Source organism: Capra hircus, chromosome 5 (assembly GCF_001704415.2).
Source record: "Capra hircus breed San Clemente chromosome 5, ASM170441v1, whole genome shotgun sequence".
NCBI classification, from domain to species: domain Eukaryota; kingdom Metazoa; phylum Chordata; class Mammalia; order Artiodactyla; family Bovidae; genus Capra; species Capra hircus.
The window spans coordinates 76,288,847-76,306,780 of record NC_030812.1 but is presented as its reverse complement, the minus strand read 5'-3'; the positions used below and the strand labels follow the sequence as shown (position 1 = coordinate 76,306,780).

The following is a 17,934-nucleotide window of genomic DNA, read 5'->3' as shown; positions in this document are numbered from 1 at the left end:
TAGCATCATTCCTTCCAAAGAAATCCCAGCACTGATCTCCTTCAGAATGGACTGGTTGGATCTCCTTGCAGTCCAAGGGACTCTCAAGAGTCTTCTCCAACACCACAGTTCAAAAGCATCAATTCTTCGGCGCTCAGCCTTCTTCACAGTCCAATTCTCACATCCATACATGACCACCAGAAAAACCATAGCCTTGACTAGACTAAAGGTTATCATACTGGGTGAAGTCAGTCAGATTGAGAAAGACAAATATATGGTATCACTTACATGTGAAATCTAAAAAATAATACAAATGAACCTATATACAGAACAGAAACAGAGTCAAGCACAGAAAACAAACATGGTCACCAAAGGAGGAAGTTAGCAGGGGGGATGGATCAATTAGGAATATGGGATTAACAGATACACATTATTATATATAAAAAACAAGAATTTACTGTATAGCACAGGGAACTATATTCGGTATCTTATAATAACCTATAATGGGAAAGAATCTGAAAAAATATACATATAGCTGAATCATTTTGGTATATATCTGAAACTAACACAATATTTTAAATCAACTATACTTGTCAACAAAGGTCAGTCTAGTTAAGGCTATGGTTTTTCCATTGGTCATGTCTGGATGTGAGAATTGGACTATAAAGAGGGCTGAGCACAGAAAAATTGATGCTTCTGAACTGTGGTGTTGGAGAAGACTCTTGAGAGTCCCTTGGACTGCAAGGAGATCCAACGAGTCAATCCTCAGGGAAATCGGTCCTGGGTGTTCATTGGAAGGAATGATGTTAAAGCTGAAACTCCAGTATTTTGGCCACCTGATGTGAAGAGCTGACTCATTTGAAAAGACCCCAATGTTGGGAAAGATTGAAGGCAGGAGGAGAAGGGGACGACAGGATGAGATGTTTAGATGGCATCACCGACTCAATGAACATGAGTTTGGGTAAGCTCTGGGAGTTGGTGATGGACAGGGAGGCCTGTTGCTATGGTTCATGGGGTTGCCAAGAGTTGGACACGACTGAGCGACTGAACTGAACTGAACTGATACTTCAATTAAAAATAAATAAATAAAGTGTATTACACTCCCTCCCACCAAAAAAAGAGAAAGAAATTAAAGGAAAAAAAAGGGTACTTACCTTTGTGTTGCCAAATTCAGTAACATTTCTGTGTACACGTCTATTGTTCCTTTCAGATCTTTCTCTTCTGGTTTCCCTCCTACTACACTGAGTGGTCCCCTCTCTGCAGGCTTTTCCTCTTCCAACTCAACATTTACTAGGGGTTCCTTAGGGATAGGTCCTGGATCCCTTCTCTTCTCTGTTTACATTCTTTTACTAGGTAATCCCATTCATTTTCTTTGCTTTAAATACCATTTAATACTAGTGATTTTTCAGAGGAGAATTTTTTGTATCTCCCGAGAAGTCTTTCTTAAATCTGGTCTTACATCCAATTATCTACTAAATATTTCTATTCAAATGTCTCAAAAGTGTCTTGAACTTAATATGTCCAAAGAAGAGCTCTTAATCTCCAGCAACTCCCCTGCCCCAGCCTTCCAAACTAATGCAAACCATTGTCCTGACTGCCCAAGTCAGGAAATTAGAATTTATTAATGGTTCCTTTTTCTCCTTTCTCCATCCTATATCTAATCTCCAACCAAGTCTTGAGACTTTTTCCATCCCCTCTCCCAGTGTATTCTGAATGCATCCACTTCTTTTTTCTACTGCCACCACCTTAATTCAGGCCACCATTTTTTTTCCTCTGGGACAATTTCAACAGCTTCCTAACTAGTGACCCTACTTCTATCTCCTCCAAACTTTTTTGTGCATAGTAGTGATATTCTTAAGATACAAATCAAATAATTTCATTCCTGGCTGAATAACCAATAATATCCCACTGCACTGAGACTAAAACCCAAATTTCTTATTCTTTTTTTTTTTTTTTTTTTTGACTGTTAGGCAAAGGAAAGCTTCTGAACAGATTTGGGATCTCTGTATAAATTCTGAGGCCACCAAAAACCAAGAGAAAAGAACATATGTTAATAAAAAGAAGCATTTAAGGAATTCTACTCAAATCTTGAAGAGTTGTGAAATGAAAGTCGCTCAGTCGTGTCCAACTCTTTGCAACACCTTGGACTATACAGTCCATGGAATTCTCCCGGCAGAACATTGGAGTGGGTAGCCTTTCCCTTCTTCAGGGCATCTTCCCAACCCAGGGACTGAACTGCAGTATCCTGCATTGCAGGCAGAATTCTTTACCAGATTCTGAGCCACAAGGGAAGCCCAAGAATACTAGAGTGGGTAGCCTATCCTTTCTCCAGCAGATCTTCCCGACCCAGGAATCGAACTGGAGTCTCCTGCATTGCAGGTGGATTCTTTACCAGCTGAGCTACCAGGGAAGCCCTGAAGAGTTGCCCTAGGCACAAATGATATTTGTCTTAACAGTGTTCCTAGCCTCCTCCTTTTCAACCATTCTGTTACTTCTTTGGTGTAACTATCAGAATCAGGGGGAAAAAAGCAATTATAACTGTAAGTTTAGTAACTTTTTGCATTTTTTAAAAATGTACTTCTAATTATGAGATAATAGACTTCTTTTTTTTATTACCAAAGAAGTTTCAGACGTCATTGAGGGGGATTAGGAAGAAGGGTGGAGAAGGCAATGGCAACCCACTCCAGTACTCTTGCCTGGAAAATCCCATGGACGGAGGAGCATGGTAGGCTGCAGGCCATGGGGTCGCGAAGAGTCAGACATGACTGAGCGACTTCACTTTCACTTTTCACTTTTATGCATTGGAGAAGGACATGGCAACCCACTCCCTCTGCCCTTCTTTCTGCTGCTGCTGCTGCTAAGTCGCTTCAGTCATGTCCGACTCTGTGCGACCCCATAGACGGCAGCTCACCAAGCTCCCCGCATCCCTGCGATTCTCCAGGCAAGAATACTGGAGTGGGTTGCTGTGTTCTTCTCTAGCGGATCTTGTCAACCCAGGGATTGCACCTGCGTCTCTTATGTCTACCTGCATCAGCAGATGGGTTCTTTACCACTAGTGCCACCTGGGAAGCCCAGGTTGAGTTAGTAGGGCTTTTTAACAAATTTTCTAGTTCATATTGAGGAGCTAAACAGAACTATCTTGTCTCTTCTTGTTTCTGTGGTCTGAAACTCATTTCCCTTGGAAAATTTACTGTGTGAACATTTATACTTTGAAACACCACTCTATTTTTCTAATTGAGATATAATTGACATAGAACATTGTATTAGTTTCAGGTGGGCAACAGCCAAACTCCCTATCCTAATCTGCAAGGTAGGCATGATTTCCGAGTATGTTCCAGTGTTGCCTGTCTCTCTAGCGTAGTCTTAAACCATGTCCCCTTTGCTTAATCAGCTTCAGCCTCTGATTTTTATTCTTTGCACTCACCAAGTTATTTTGTGCCTTAGATTTTTACACATGCTGTTCCCACTCCCTGGAAAGGTCTTCCCCTGCATTTTCCATATCTAATTACTTCATGTTCCATAGATACTAAGATAAAATCACTTCTTCAGAGAGATCTCCATTGATTATCCTGTTATTTATTTTTTCTATCTCAGTTTTATCCTTATGTGTATGCTCAGTCGTGTCTGACTCTTTGCGACCCCGTGGACTGTAGCCCTCCAGGCTCCTCTTGTCCGTGGAATTTTCCAAGCAAGAACACAGGAGTGAGTGGATTGCCATTTCCTCCTTTAGAGCATCTTCCTGACCCAGGGATCACACCCTTGTCTCCTGTATTGGCAGGCGGATTCGTTACCACTGTGCCACCTGGGAAACTCCAATTTTATCCATATTTTTCTTCAAAAATTTAAAGAAACAAGCACACATATGCTGCTTGAAAGCAGAAAGTGTTAGTTGCTCAGTTGTGTCCAACTCTTTGTGTCAGTGTGGACTGTACAACCCACCAGGCTCCTCTGTCCATGGAATTCTCCAGGTAAGAATACTGGAGTGGGTTGCCATTCTCTTTTCTAGGGCATCTTCCCATCCCAGGGATTGAATCTGGGTCTCCGGCATTGCAGGCAAATTCTTTACTGTCTGAGCCATCAGGGAAGCCCATATGCTGCATATTAGGTATCAAATACTATTCACAGCAATCTCACTAGTTGATTAATTTATTATTCCCTCTTTAAGGATGAGGGAACTGAGGCACAATAATGAGTAAGTGGCGAATTTGGGTTTTGCCCCAAGCCAACCAGCTTGTGCTCTTAACCATTTATGCTGTATTCTGCCTGTCAATAGGGGAAGGCAATGGCACCCCACTCCAGTACTCTTGCCTGGAAAATCCCATGGACGGAGGAGCCTGGGTAGGCTGCAGTCCATGGGGTTGCTAAGAGTCTGACATGACTGAGCAACTTTCACTTTTCACTTTCATGCATTGGAGAAGGAAATGGCAACCCACTCCAGTGTTCTTGCCTGGAGAACCCCAGAGACGGGGCAGCCTGGTTGGGCTGCTGTCTATGGGGTCTCACAGAATCGGACACGACTGAAGTGACTTAGCAGCAGCAGCCTGTCAATGTCAAAATTTGGAATTATTGTATTAATTTCCTTCTGTTGTTGCTGTTTTTTAATTTACGTTATTCTTTCTCTGTCCCTCCCAGAACATAAACTCTGTGAGTCAGGGATATTTGAGCATTGACATCTTATTGGTCACTGATTTCATAAGGCTTAACTGTTGTACCTTGGACACAATGAGTACTTAATAAACGTTGGTTTAATCACTGAATGAATGAATGAGAGCAAGAGAAACCAATATTCATGCTGACAAAGTTGGTGAAAGGTTGGTTTGAGGTGGTGGTGGTGGCAGTTTAGTTGCAAAGTCATGCCAGGCTCCTCTGTCCATGGGATTTCCCAAGGAAAAATACTGGAGTGGGCTGCCATTTCCTTCTCCAGGGGGTCTTCCCAACCCAAGGATCAAAACCATGTCTCCTGTTTGGCAGGCAAATTCTTTGCCACTGAGCCACCTGGGAAGCTCTGGTTTGAGGTACTAGACCACAAAAACACAATTTTTAAAAATATATTTGTTAGAAAGTATCATAAATGATTGGAGGCTGCAAAGATAAATATGAGGGAACTGTGCTTCTACAAATGATTTAAGAAATTATTTTCTGGGTACCTGACATTGATTTATATATACATATATATATGTATGCATGTATATATGATATGGGAGACAGAAATGGTAACCCACTCCAGTATTCTTGCCTGGAAAATCCCATGGATGGAGGGGCCTGGTAGGCTACAGTCCATGGGGTCGCAAAGAGTCAGACATGACTGAACGACTTCACTTTCTTTCACTATGACACATATATGAAGAAAGAGAGAAATACAACTGCAATACTGAAGAGTATGATGTATAAGGAAATGCTTACTTTTTCAAGTTAAATACTGACTTAGAAAGGATAAAAGTTGTAATCAAATCTTAAACTATTAAACTAGTATACATGTCTTAATGAAGTCAGGCTGAATATATTAACAAAACTGTATCAATCAGGAAAATGGGGCATAGGCAATGGGTGGAATGGAAACTTAGGAAAGTTACAGAAGAAGACTCCATTCTTTGTTCTGTCCAGAGGAAAAAGAGACACAGCAATCTACCCTAGGTGTTGTGATCCCTTTGAAGAGCTGTGCTTATACTTTGGGAAGAAGGCAGTTTAGCTAACTGCAATTACAGGTTTCCTCTCCTTTTCTTCAGCAGTTCATGGACATTCATCATTGTCACAGAGACTGCGCACTACAGGAGCACATGGGGTGGGGATGGGCTTCTTAACTGCAGTGAGATCAAGGCTGCAAAGCTGGAATAGAATTTATGGTGATCCAAATCCAAAACAAATTTCATGTGTTTTCTTTTTCCTTTCCCTTCCCTTTCCTCCTCTCCTGCCCTTGCCTTCTCTTCTCTCCTTTCTTGATCAGATAATCACTAGAGAATATCTTGTAACTGTGAGCATGTGGAAGGAATCTCTTGTTTTGGTCTAGTTTTGAAGAATCACATCCAGAGAACCTGTTAATTAAGGCTTTATAAGGACATTGTCATTTGCTCCTCCTCCCACACCATCAACCGCTTTTTTCCCTTCACCTTGTATACAATGACGGGAGAGTCCTGCTTAAAGAGCAGCGTGTGTGTGTGTGTGTGTATTTGAACACCTCTTGGCCACTTAGAAACAACTCTGCAGTAAGTGTCACCAGGAGAGAGGGAAGAAACTGGTCAGGTCCTTGATCTATTGACTCCATAGCCTACTGCATGCTAAGTCACTTCAATCCTGTAGGACTCTTTTCAACCATAAGGACTGTAGCCTGCCAGGCTCCTCTGTCCATGGAATTCTCCAGGCAAGAATATTGGATTGGGTTGCCGTTTCATTCTCCAGGGAATCTTCCTGACCCAGGTATCGAACCCACGTCTTTTATTGCCACATCTCCTGCACTGGCAGGCAGGTTCTTTACCACTAGCTCCACCTGGGAAGCGCCTCCACAATCTACTAGTTACACAGAAATAGCTCATTTTCTGTTCATATTGCTGCCTTTCTTCTTGGTTGTTCTCAATTCCCATTTCTTCTTCATTCTCTATTCTCTTTCACTCTGACCTTGCCTTCATTTCCTTTTGTGACTCTTCATTATCACTCATGTTGATTACAGTGGTCATTTTATGAGCATGTAATATATAGTTGTTGGTTTTGCATTAGTAACGAGTGAAAGTGAACAAACATAATGATTCAGGTTACAGCTCTAGAGTTATGATTAAATTTTGGCTTCATCAGTTAAGAGTTGCCTGACTTTGGGCCAATCACTCAAATTCCCTGTGCCTTTCTTTCATCACCTGTGAACTGTAATGGTCCAGACCTCAGAGCTGCTGTTAGGATGGGGGAGATTGCATGTACCATACTTAGGAGAATGCTTGGCACATGGTCTCCAGAACTATTAGCTCTTTTTAAGACTATTTATTGTAGGGTACTGTTGATACTATATAGAGGGAATTTCATGCAGTTTTCCTTTATTGAAGAATCCGTGAAGTAGAACTACTGGGGCAAGAAATAATAGTACCCAGAGGCCTACATTATAGATCTTTTTCTAAGCAGTGATGTGATAAACTGGACACAGAAGGCTTGGGTGAGGGCAAACAATCTTTAGCAAAGGCTGTCCTGAGACAGTAAGGTTATTTGGAGAGAGCAGAGGTGAAGGATAGGGAAAGGAACGGGCAGAAGGGGAGACGAAGGAGGCGGAAGGGGCGGAAGCAGGAACCTTGTGTGTGTGTATGTGTGTGTGTGTCGGTGGGGCGGGGGGCTCCTAGAAGGCTTTGGAAGCACAGCGTTTGGGTGCAGAAGACCGGGAAGGGTGCTGCGAGACCAGGGGGTCTGAAAGAGAATGCTCGGGCCCCGGGCACGAGCGCGCTAGTTACCGTTTGCTTCTCTTCGAGGAAGGCACCGATTCCAGGCAGCTTCCTGAGCTTGGGCTCACGTCTCAGCGAGAGCCAGGAGCCTAAGCCACCCTCCGGGGCCTCGACACCCATCCGGCGGCCAGCCGGGCGGGCAGGGCCAGGCCGGGCTGGCGTCCCACCCCGCACGCGTCCAGCCTTCTCAGCCTCACCCCCGACACCCGCGGTGCGGACCGGCGGGAGGCGCCTCCGGAGGTTTCCGTCTGGTCCCTCCCCCTCCCCCCGCGCCGACTCCGTCCGCCTCCCCGCCTCCCGCTCGGAGCCCCGGCCAGCACGCAGGGAGGGAGCGGGCCGACGCTGCATCATTCCGCACCGGCTGCGGCGCGGCCGGAGGGAGCAGGTGGAGCGGGCGGGCGCGGCGAGCCGGAGCGCGGGACCTGGGGAGACTGCAGTGACGCTGCCCCGAGACATGGCGGCCGCGCGCCTCTGAATAAGCAGAATCGGAGCCCCTTGCCGCCCCCGGCCGCCGCAGCTGGACCATGCCTCCCCGCTGCTGACCGCAGGCAGGGTCCGGCCCGGAGGACACATGCCGCAGCAGCTGCCACCTCGCCGTTGATCCTCTCCCCTGCATTCTCCATGTTGCGTTTCTCGCCGGGTTCTCGGGAAGTGTAGCTGCGGCTGCCGGAGAGGCAATTCTTTTCCCATTTTCATCCTTCCCTCTTTAGTTCCTTCTCCCTTCCCCCGCCTGCTTTGCATCCATCTCCTCCACCCGGTTACCCCCTCCTACCTCCATCCACCGGGGCTATGGCCGCGGAAGAGGTATTGCAGACTGTGGACCATTATAAGACCGAGATAGAGAGGCTGACCAAGGAGCTCACGGAGACCACCCACGAAAAGATCCAGGCGGCCGAATACGGACTGGTGGTACTGGAAGAGAAGCTGACCCTCAAACAGCAGTATGATGAGCTGGAGGCTGAATACGACAGCCTCAAACAGGAGCTGGAGCAGCTGAAAGAGGTGAGTTGCCTGTCACCTCTTGCCCGCTCGGCCTGGTCCCCCCACCCTCGGCGCCCACTCATCATTTATAAAGTAGTCGGGAAGCTTACTATTGAAAGGACTGTTTCTTCACTTAGAACCCTTGTAGATAAGAGAAGATTGAAAGAGTCCATTGTTTTAGCCCCAAGAGGGAAATTGCCCAGGAAATGAATGTATAATCTGGAATTTGGAGGCAATGGCTGTTTGGCCTGTGGGGGAGGGAGATTCCTAAGAGTCCTCAAGTCTCAGCACTCGGAGGCGACATTCAGCCGGGTCGGAATGCATAAATCAAACTTCTCAAAACTGCTGTTACATCAAGCTCAGGTTTCAGTGACAGTCCCATAATCCACAAAGGCTTTGTGTAGGTTTGTGTTGAGGAGCCACAGTTTCAAAGGATGTAGAACCTCAGCCTTCTGCTGAGTGTAACCACTCCTTGATAAGATTGGAAACTGTTATTAAGAGAATTCCCCGCCAATCCCATTTGAAAAAGAGTGAGCACTCTTTCTCCTTGGCTTTAGTTATTCTTGTCTGGCTGCAGGAGAAAAACAACTCTACTGCTGGGGATTGCTGCTGCCTCAGTTTCCCCTCTGAGTGAGGATGGGCCATACCCAAAGTCTTATAAGGTCACCCTGACCAGGGAAAATTAACTCCCCTACAGATGGTCTGAAAGAATGGCATATATCAAATGCATGAGCTGCGGTGCATTTCAAATAAGGCTCTTCTGTTTTAAATGACTCTCTATATAAAACCAGAATGTCACAAATGGACCATGTATATATAACAGTTGTCCTCTTTAATCTTTTAGTATTGGTTTCTTTTAAAGACGAGCTAATGTTTGGAAAAAAATATGTAGTGAATATACTTTGATTTCCTATCAAAAGACTAGAGGAATATACATATTGTTGAAGAAATTCAGTCTGTTTTACCCAATTCCTGAGGTACTATGTGTAGCATAAATGAAAATGTACACACTGCTTTTCTGTGTGGCACGTCTTTATTTTTATGTGCCCATTGGCATTTAAAATGTTAATTCTAATCTGGTATATAATGTTAATCAGACATGTTTTTCTTATAATGTACTCAAACAGTTTCTCAGGGGCTGTCTTATTTTGTAAGCGTGATCTATGACATATCTAATCAACCTGCCTTCTAATTTAATACATAATATGGAAAACATTTATACTTTCAGATATATATTATTTTTATTCTTATGCCAAAATGTCAAAAAAATAAATATATGGTAAAAACCGCAATTGGAAATCTGATTTTTTGTGTGTTAGGCTGTAAATTTCTAGTTTACGTTCTTTTGGTTTTGTCTTTTGTTTTTGTTTTTACCAAGTATGTGTCTGTTCTTAACTACAACTAGATTTAATGGTATTTTCCAACTTATATTAGGTCTTTACCTGATACGTTTAAATTCAATAATGCTAAACCTGGTGAAGTCAGGAAACAGGATGGTGAATGTAATTTTCAGAGGTGTTTTGATGTTGTCTACACTTATCAACACTGTTTTACCAAGACAAGGAAGTGCAAACCAGGCAATGTTAAGCCATCACCTCTTTGATAAAGATGGTAGACTTAATGAAATGGAATACAACTGTTAACTAGCTTTCCTGCTTGATTCAAATAACCTTACTAGGGTTTTTCTGTGTCATTGCATTCACCGTATATAATAAACTTTAATGCAATTGTCCTCTGCCTTTACTAGACCGTGTGTTCTCTAGGCAAGGAATCTGTCTTAATTAATATTGCATCCAAAGTCTTTAACACAAAGCCCACCACATAGTGAGTGTACAGTAAATATTTTATGAAAGAATAAATTTATACTGGAAGAATATATACTTTATCAAGCATTCACCAGTCCGTATTGGTTAGTGTCAGAGAAAGACTAAGAAAATGAGGAAGTATACGAAGTGACTAGTGTTAAAAGCTACCTGTATTACCCTCATCAGCATCATAGGAAAAATGAGAAAAAATGTTTTATAAGAATAGTGTGACATTTTTCCTAATATAGAATAATGAAAATACCAATTACAATTTTTTTCTACAAAAATTGAAGTGTATTTTGTTCTGTATATCAGGAGATTAACAAAACTTTATTAAAATTATTTTCAGCAAATGATACTTGTTTACATGTGTATTTTGAGTTTGCATTTAGCATAAATGTAATTGAAAGTTCCCAGTGAACTGGCTTATACAATTATATAAAAGTATATTTTAGGGTAATAAAATTAATCATTATATTTGATAGTGAGACCTGTTATTTTGACCCTTTAAACATGATGTATCCTTTAGGTGGGAGTATTATTTAAATGAGCTAAATCAGTCTCAATAATATTTCCTGTATGAAAAGTAAATGTAAAATAATTGTGGAAACTAAAATATTGCAGTGATATCACATGGAAGCCATTTTTGAAAACCACATATTGTTAGTGCTCTGATTTCTCAAAAGGAAGTTTTGTTCGTTTGAAGGTATAAATAGGAAATGATGTTGCTGCACTAAACTATAAAGCCAAGTATAAAATCTTTGGTTTATTTCCAAGCTGTTTCAACAGATATAATCTATTTAAAAGTAACTGGACCAGTCGACAGAAAAATACTGCGCGGAGTTCAAGTTGGACATTAGTAATTTGCAGTGTCGCGGCATGGCTCGTCCCTACAGGCCATGTTGTTTTCTAGAGTCAGCACCAGCAATGCTGCTGCCCCCCTTTCCCAGGCTGGGTACAGTTCTGACTGTAATGCAAGTGAGCAGTATCGCTGAAGATGTGCAGAATCAAAGCGATTCATTCATTAGTTGTTATCTGGTTACGTTCTTTCCTAAGCCTGGAATGCTCTTTGTCTTGGCTTCATAACATTAGGGCTCTGCCCGGTGCCTACGTGACTATTGTAGTTACAAAAGAACATACTTGAAGAAAAAAGAGTACTAATGCTGCGACAAAAGAATGACTTCTGACATCATCATACTGCTCTCCTTTTCATTATCTTTGGAGAGCTGGACAAAATACATGTCCACTAAAATACTTGACCATGGCTTTATGATTTCACGGATAATGCTTGCTTTTCAGTGGCCTGAGGGCCTGGCTGGTTGTAATTTTGGGATGTGTGTAAATGAGCACTGTGCCTGTCACCCAGGCCAAAATAGTATCTGAAGAAGAGTCATGGTTCTAAAATAATTTGAAAATTAAACATTCATTAAAAAAAAAAACCTAAAATTTAACTTTTAAGAGTTTTGTTTGTTTTTTGGCTTTAAAAATGTTTAAAATCTAGAGAAGTTTTTTTTTTAAATGTAGAGAAGTTTTAAAAGATCCTCTTCAAAAGGAATGATTCAGCATTCCTGGTGGCATTTTAGAAAACATCCATGTGACAACTTTAGAAAAGTTTTGCAGCTAGGTTACAGTGCACTCTCTACTAAGAATCTTTACCTCATTTCCTTGTTTTGTCAGCCTGACGCTAAGGGTAGATACCCCGTGCTGAGGGAGCACTTTGAGGACACAGAGCAGTTTTTCCTCTTATAGCCAACTTGACGCTTTTTCAGGATTCTAATTAAATCGTCCAAGAAATAAACACTGAACTTACATGTTTTTAGAGATTGTCATATTAGGGACCTGATGAAAGTCATTTAAGTACCTGAGTTCAGCTGTAAACAGAACTCATTTTTTCCCCCTCTTATGCTTAGAAAGATTGTTAGTTTCTTTTCTCTTTGTAAATTCTAAATCATAAGATCATATGGGTGGAAAAATCCAGATTTATTTTCCAGTCTATGAAGAAACATAGAGAAAGTATATAATTTATTTATCTAAGCTAGTAGTTTTATTGTTTTTAAAGAAGAAATGTTATACTTACTGCTGCATTTATTATCAAGTTAATGAAAACATCTAAAGTATGTGGATGTATACTTCTGGAAAGCAACCTCAACAAGCAAACATAACCACACTTTCAATCATATTTCTTCTTCTTTTTTATTTTACCTAGTTTCTCTAACTTGTGGGCTTCCCTTGTGGCTCACCTGGTAAAGAATCCTCCTGTAATATGGGAGATCTGGGTTCTATCCCTGGATTGGGAAGAGCCCCTGAAGAAGGGAAGGGCTACCCACTCCAGTATTCTGGCCTGGAGAATTCATGGACTGTATAGTCCACGGGGTTGCAAAGAGTCGGACACGACTGAGCAACTTTCACTTTTTCTCTAACTTGCACCATATTTTTCTTTTTATTTCAACTCAAAATTTCGTCTCTAGCGAAGTTATTTCTCAGATACCACTTAGCAAAATTTTATCGTCTCTCATCACATTAATTATATTTGCATGAACATGTACAGCAGCCATGATTTGAAGATGGCTTTCAAAATTTAATACTTGCAAATATTCTCCCCTGTCTTCCCCTTAAATATGCTTGTACTGTATGGATATTGCATTCCAAATTTGAAAATACGATAATTAGCTTGCATGTTGAAATACATAGTAAAGGACTTTCCCACACCTAAGATATTACCTGTAAACATGGCTTTGAAGGAGAGGAGAGTATAAAGAGGTGCAGAGTCTGACTGTTAAATAATTCACTATGCTGAAGGAGAAGTGGCAGAAAATGAAATTGGGAAAGTATCAATGACTGTATTTTGTCTTGGAGATGAGGAACCATTAAAAGGAAATGAAAGGAAACAATAACTGTTCGGTGCCTTACATCTTATTTAATCTTCAACGTAACTCAGAGGTTTATTGCCTTTTTTTTTAACAGATAAGAAAATGATTAAAGTAATAAAGGCTTGAACTATGTATACAGCCCCATTTAGGACTAGGCACTTTGCATGCCTTATCTATAATTCTTACAGCAATCCTTTTACAAAACAGATATGGCTGCTGCTGCTGCTAAGTCACTTCAGTCGTGTCCAACTCTGTGCGACCCCATAGACAGCAGCCCACCAGGCTCCTCTGTCCCTGGGATTCTCCAGGCAAGAACACTGGAGTGGGTTGCCATTTCCTTCTCCAATGCATGAAATGTGAAAAGTGAAAGGGAAGTCTCTCAGTCGTGCCCGACTCCCAGCGACCCCATGGACTGCAGCCTACCAGGCTCCTCTGTCCATGGGATTTTCCAGGCAAGAGCACTGGCGTGGGGTGCCATTGCCTTCTCCATAGATATGGCTTGTATCATACAAAAGAGAAAACCTAGTCTTTGGGAAGCTAAGGGTCCTCCCCAAGGCCACAAAGTGAAGTGGTGAAACCTGGTTCAGGAAGAAACCACTTTCTTCGCACTTATTACCTGAGAAGCTCCAACACCTGAGTCAGCATGTGGTTAAGAATGTCATGGTGTTGGTCATAGAGGGTGGGTTGGAACTGCAGAGGCAGTAGGGGTGGTGGTGTGAGGGGGGACAAACCTGAGGGCTGTTTAGGGGGTGTAGGGTGGAAGGTGGTGTTGGATGTGACTGGTTGTGGAAAGTGAAGAAGAGAGTAGGTGTGAGATTACCAGGATGGATTGGAAGGTGGTTTCATTCACAAAGGAAGGTTCTAGGGGGAAAGTTTTAGAGGGCAAAGTTGATGCCTGGGTTATATGAGTTTTTAAAATTCATGTTTTCCTTGAGGGGAGGCATAAGTTGCTTGATAAATTAAAATACTCAACTCTTAGTTTAATAAAACAAATGAATAATTTGTGCAGTTGGTTGTCATTTTATTCAGTCCTAATTTCCAGAATATGGAATATACAAATAATTTAACAATGTTTTCACCAGTTACTCTTATTGCATTTTGAATTAGGAGATGTGCCAACTCATAAACAGGGGCAAGAAGCTGGGCTGGCCCAGGGAGGAAAACCAGCCCTTGCAGACCTCGTGGGTTAGGGGTGGTAGGAGCAATAGCACCCCAACCCTCACTGACTTGAGTGCATTAGCACTTTTTCTTTTTTTGGCCATAAGAGTTTGACTGCTGTTTAAGAATTATAGTTGTATAATTATGACCATTTGTGGCAATGATCCTAGTCAAGTAAAAGTGTACACAGTTAAGTAGTTTCCCCTTCCTTTCCTCCCAGTTCTGTCTCTGTGTTAGCACTTTAGTGAGTATTCTCTTATACTTGTTTTAAATATCTTTAAACATGTGAATCCGCATGCAAGTTTTTTGTTCTTTTGTTTTTATTAAAATGGAATAATGTCATACATATTACTTTGTAGCCTGACATTTAAATTTAATAGCATATCCTTTTAAAATGAAGTATTTCTAGGGCAGGACTGTATTTTTAAGGCACTGATGTTTCAAGTGTGAAGCAAATGGGACTGATTCGGGAAGAAAACCAGAGAGCCTCAGGGAGTGTGGTTGGCACTGGAGGCTAGAGGGGTGGGGAGGTGACCAGAGTTGGCCCTAAGGATAGCCTGGGTGGTCTGTGACAGAGAAAACATGTGTGTGTGTGTCATAGAAACTGGTGGAATTTGTTGGGTTGCCCTATGACAGGCCTGTGTGATAATACCAAAGGAAATGATGGAAAGTTTCCTGGGTGAATTAGCAGTGATTTTGATTCCTTGTCTTCTTGGTTGGTGTTGGAGCTACATGGATCACCATAATAGGTGGCTGGTTTCCAGGGCCAGCAAGAGCTGGTCCTGCATCCTGCAGTATGGCCACATCCTGTCCATGCTGGGTCCTGGGGAGAAGCCAAGATGATGCAGAAGCACCTGGGACTCATTACGTGATCCCATCTTTGCCCTGTAATACTTGAGGGTTTTTTTGTTTTTAACTTTTCAGAAAAAAATTACTTTTATTATAATACTACATTGGTTATAATTATAAATATAATTTACTTTTGTTGAAGACAATAAAGTACACAAAAGCATGAAGAAAATTAAAACCATCCATAATTTTTATTGGCCTAGTATTTTATAATCTACATTGTCAACTATTTTACATTTTGTACCAACTGGATTTTTTTTTCTTTAGATTGTCCATTACTTCTTTTTTAAAAAACACAGGCTTCATCAGAGGCATGTCCATTACTTCTTGTTCTATTTCATTAATTCATTTAAAAATTTTTACTCCGTGGCTACTATGTTGGCAGCACTGTGCTGCTTTCTGAAGATAGCAAGATGGGACTCCCTGAATGAAGCTTATGGGGAGTCAGCAAGCGCGCACACACAGATGTGAGAAGTGCCATGAGTGAAGAGATGAAGGCTTGCTGGGGAAAACATGATCAGGAAAAACCTCTCCCAGGGACGACATCTGAGCCCAGATCTGAGTGAGTAGAATGAGCCAGTCAGGTAGAGATTGAGGGAAGTGAATTTTAGGAAAAGGGACAAGTACAAAGATTGTGGAACTCTGCTGGTAGTTGTTAGGGGAAATGGTGGGTCATTGTGCCCTGTAAAATCAGCCGTTCATATAAAGAAGATGTGGTACAATGGAATACTACTTAGCCATAAAAAGGATGAAAAATTTTGCTGTTTGCAACAACATGGATGGACCTGAAGGGTATTACGCTTAGTGAAATGTCAGACAGAGATGGGACTTCCCTGGTGGTTCAGTGGTTAAGACTTTGCTCTTCCACTTCAGGGGGCTTGGGTTCAATCCCTGGTGAGGGAACTAAGATCTCACATGCCACATGGCATGGCCAAAAGAAAAAAAAAAGAGGAAGACAAAGACTGAGTGTTATCACATACGTGTGCATGCTTAGTTGCTTCAGTCATGTCTGACTCTTTGTGACTATGGACTGTAGCCCACAGGTTCCTCTGTCCATGAGATTCTCTAGGCAAGAATACTGGAGCGGGTTGCCATGCCCTCCTCCAGGAGATTTTCCCGACCCAGGGATCAAACCTGTATCTCCTATGGCTCCTGCACTGCAGGCAGATTCTTTATCACTAAGCTACCTGGGAAGCCCATTATCACTTGAATATGGGATCTAAAAAATAAATGAATGAATCAAAACAGAAACAAGCTCCCAGATATAGAAAACAAACTAGGGGTTACCAGTGGAGAGGGGCAGGACAAGGATAGGGGATTAAGAAATACAGACTATTATGTATTAAATAAATAAGCTTCAAGGATATATTGTACAACATAGGGCATGCCATGTGGCATGCGAGATCTTAGTTCCCTGACCAGAGATTGAACCCAAGCCCCGTGAAGTGGAAGAGCAAAGTCTTAACCACTGGACCACCAGGGAAGTCCCATCTCTGACATTTCACTAAGCATAATACCCTTCAGGTCCATCCATGTTGTTGCAAACAGCAACAACTATAGCCAATATTTTATAATCACTTTAAGTGGAGTATAATATATAAAAAATTTGATTCATTATGTTATATATCTGAGAACTGATATAATATTGTAAATCAATGATACCTCAGTGAAAAAAGGAAAATTAGAAACATTCATTTGAAAAATGACCATCTATAAAGTAGTATATTGTCTTTAGATTCTTCATATAAGATTTTGGAGCTCAACATTGGAAGTGTTTGTACAGAGCCTGGATACCCCCTGTGGTCTTCTTTTTGAAGAGGTGACAGACTACTCACTAGGATCAGTTGGCAGGGGATTTGTAAAGCTACTGCTGCCTGGACCCCATCTGAGACAGTTCAGTCATTGGAGGTAGAGTGGGGCTTCAGCATGGTAACCCCACTCCCCTCATGGGTGCAGCCAGGGCTGATAGCCTCTCTCCTAGAAACTTCCAACTCTAGGAGTAAGTGACTCTGTAGAAATGTGAGTGTTTAGTAAGAAAAACTGGAAAGTTATAAGCTAGTACGTAGACCTAAGTCACGCGTGTTTTTACTTCTTTAATTTCTATAAATGAAGACACAGGAAAGCCTTTTTTTCTGTAAGTGAAGACATGAGAAACCAACAAACATCATCAGAAACTTAATTGCATCAGACAGTGAAGAAGTGTGCTAAAAGTGTATAATTTCTGATCTTTCAGGGTTCTTTAAAGTTTTTTTTTAAAAGTTATTTGTCTCCTTTTGTATGAAATTTCTTTTAAAAGTTGTTTGTCTCCTTTGTTGTGTCTGTTTTTTTTGCTCTGTTATAAATTTTGTTGTTGTTCAGTCACTAAGTTGTGTCCAACTCTGCGATTCCATAGACTACAGCATGCCAGGCTTCCCTGTCGTTCACTGTCTCCTGGAGTTTGCCCAAACTCATGTCCATTCAGTTGGTGATGCCATCCAACCACCTCATCCTGTCATCCCCTTTTCCTGCCCTCAATCTTTCCCAGCATCAGGGTCTTTTCCAATGAATTGGCTCTTTGCTTCAAGTGGCCAAAGTATTGGAGCTTCAGCATCAGTCCTTCCAATGAATATTCAGGGTTGATTTCATTTAGGATTGACTAGTTTGATCACTTTGCAGTTCAAGAGACTCTCAAAGAGTCTTCTCCAACACCACAAATCAAAAGTATCAATTCTTCGGCCCTCAGCCTTCTTTATGGTCTAACTCTCACATCCATATATGACTACTAGAAAGACCATAGCTATGTCTGTACAGACCTTCGTCGGCAGGGTGATGTCTCTGCTTTTCAATACACTGTGTAGATTTGTCATAGCTTTTTTTCCAGTGAAAGTGAAATTGCTC

The 17,934-nt window shown here is 41.7% G+C and overlaps 1 protein-coding gene across 3 annotated transcripts in view; it reads left to right on the top strand.

Moving 5' to 3' along the window:
• Positions 8,079-17,934, top strand: part of BICD1 (BICD cargo adaptor 1) — a 244,173-nt gene continuing 234,317 nt past the window's right edge. For 2 of the 3 annotated variants that reach the window (XM_013964126.2, XM_018048328.1), the window contains exon 1: positions 8,120-8,396. In XM_013964126.2, coding sequence (XP_013819580.1) covers positions 8,184-8,396 — 213 coding nt within the window. In that variant the 5' untranslated portion in view covers positions 8,120-8,183. Of the gene's footprint in view, positions 8,397-17,934 lie in introns of all 3 variants that reach the window. The other variant, XM_013964125.2, reaches the window with a different exon arrangement.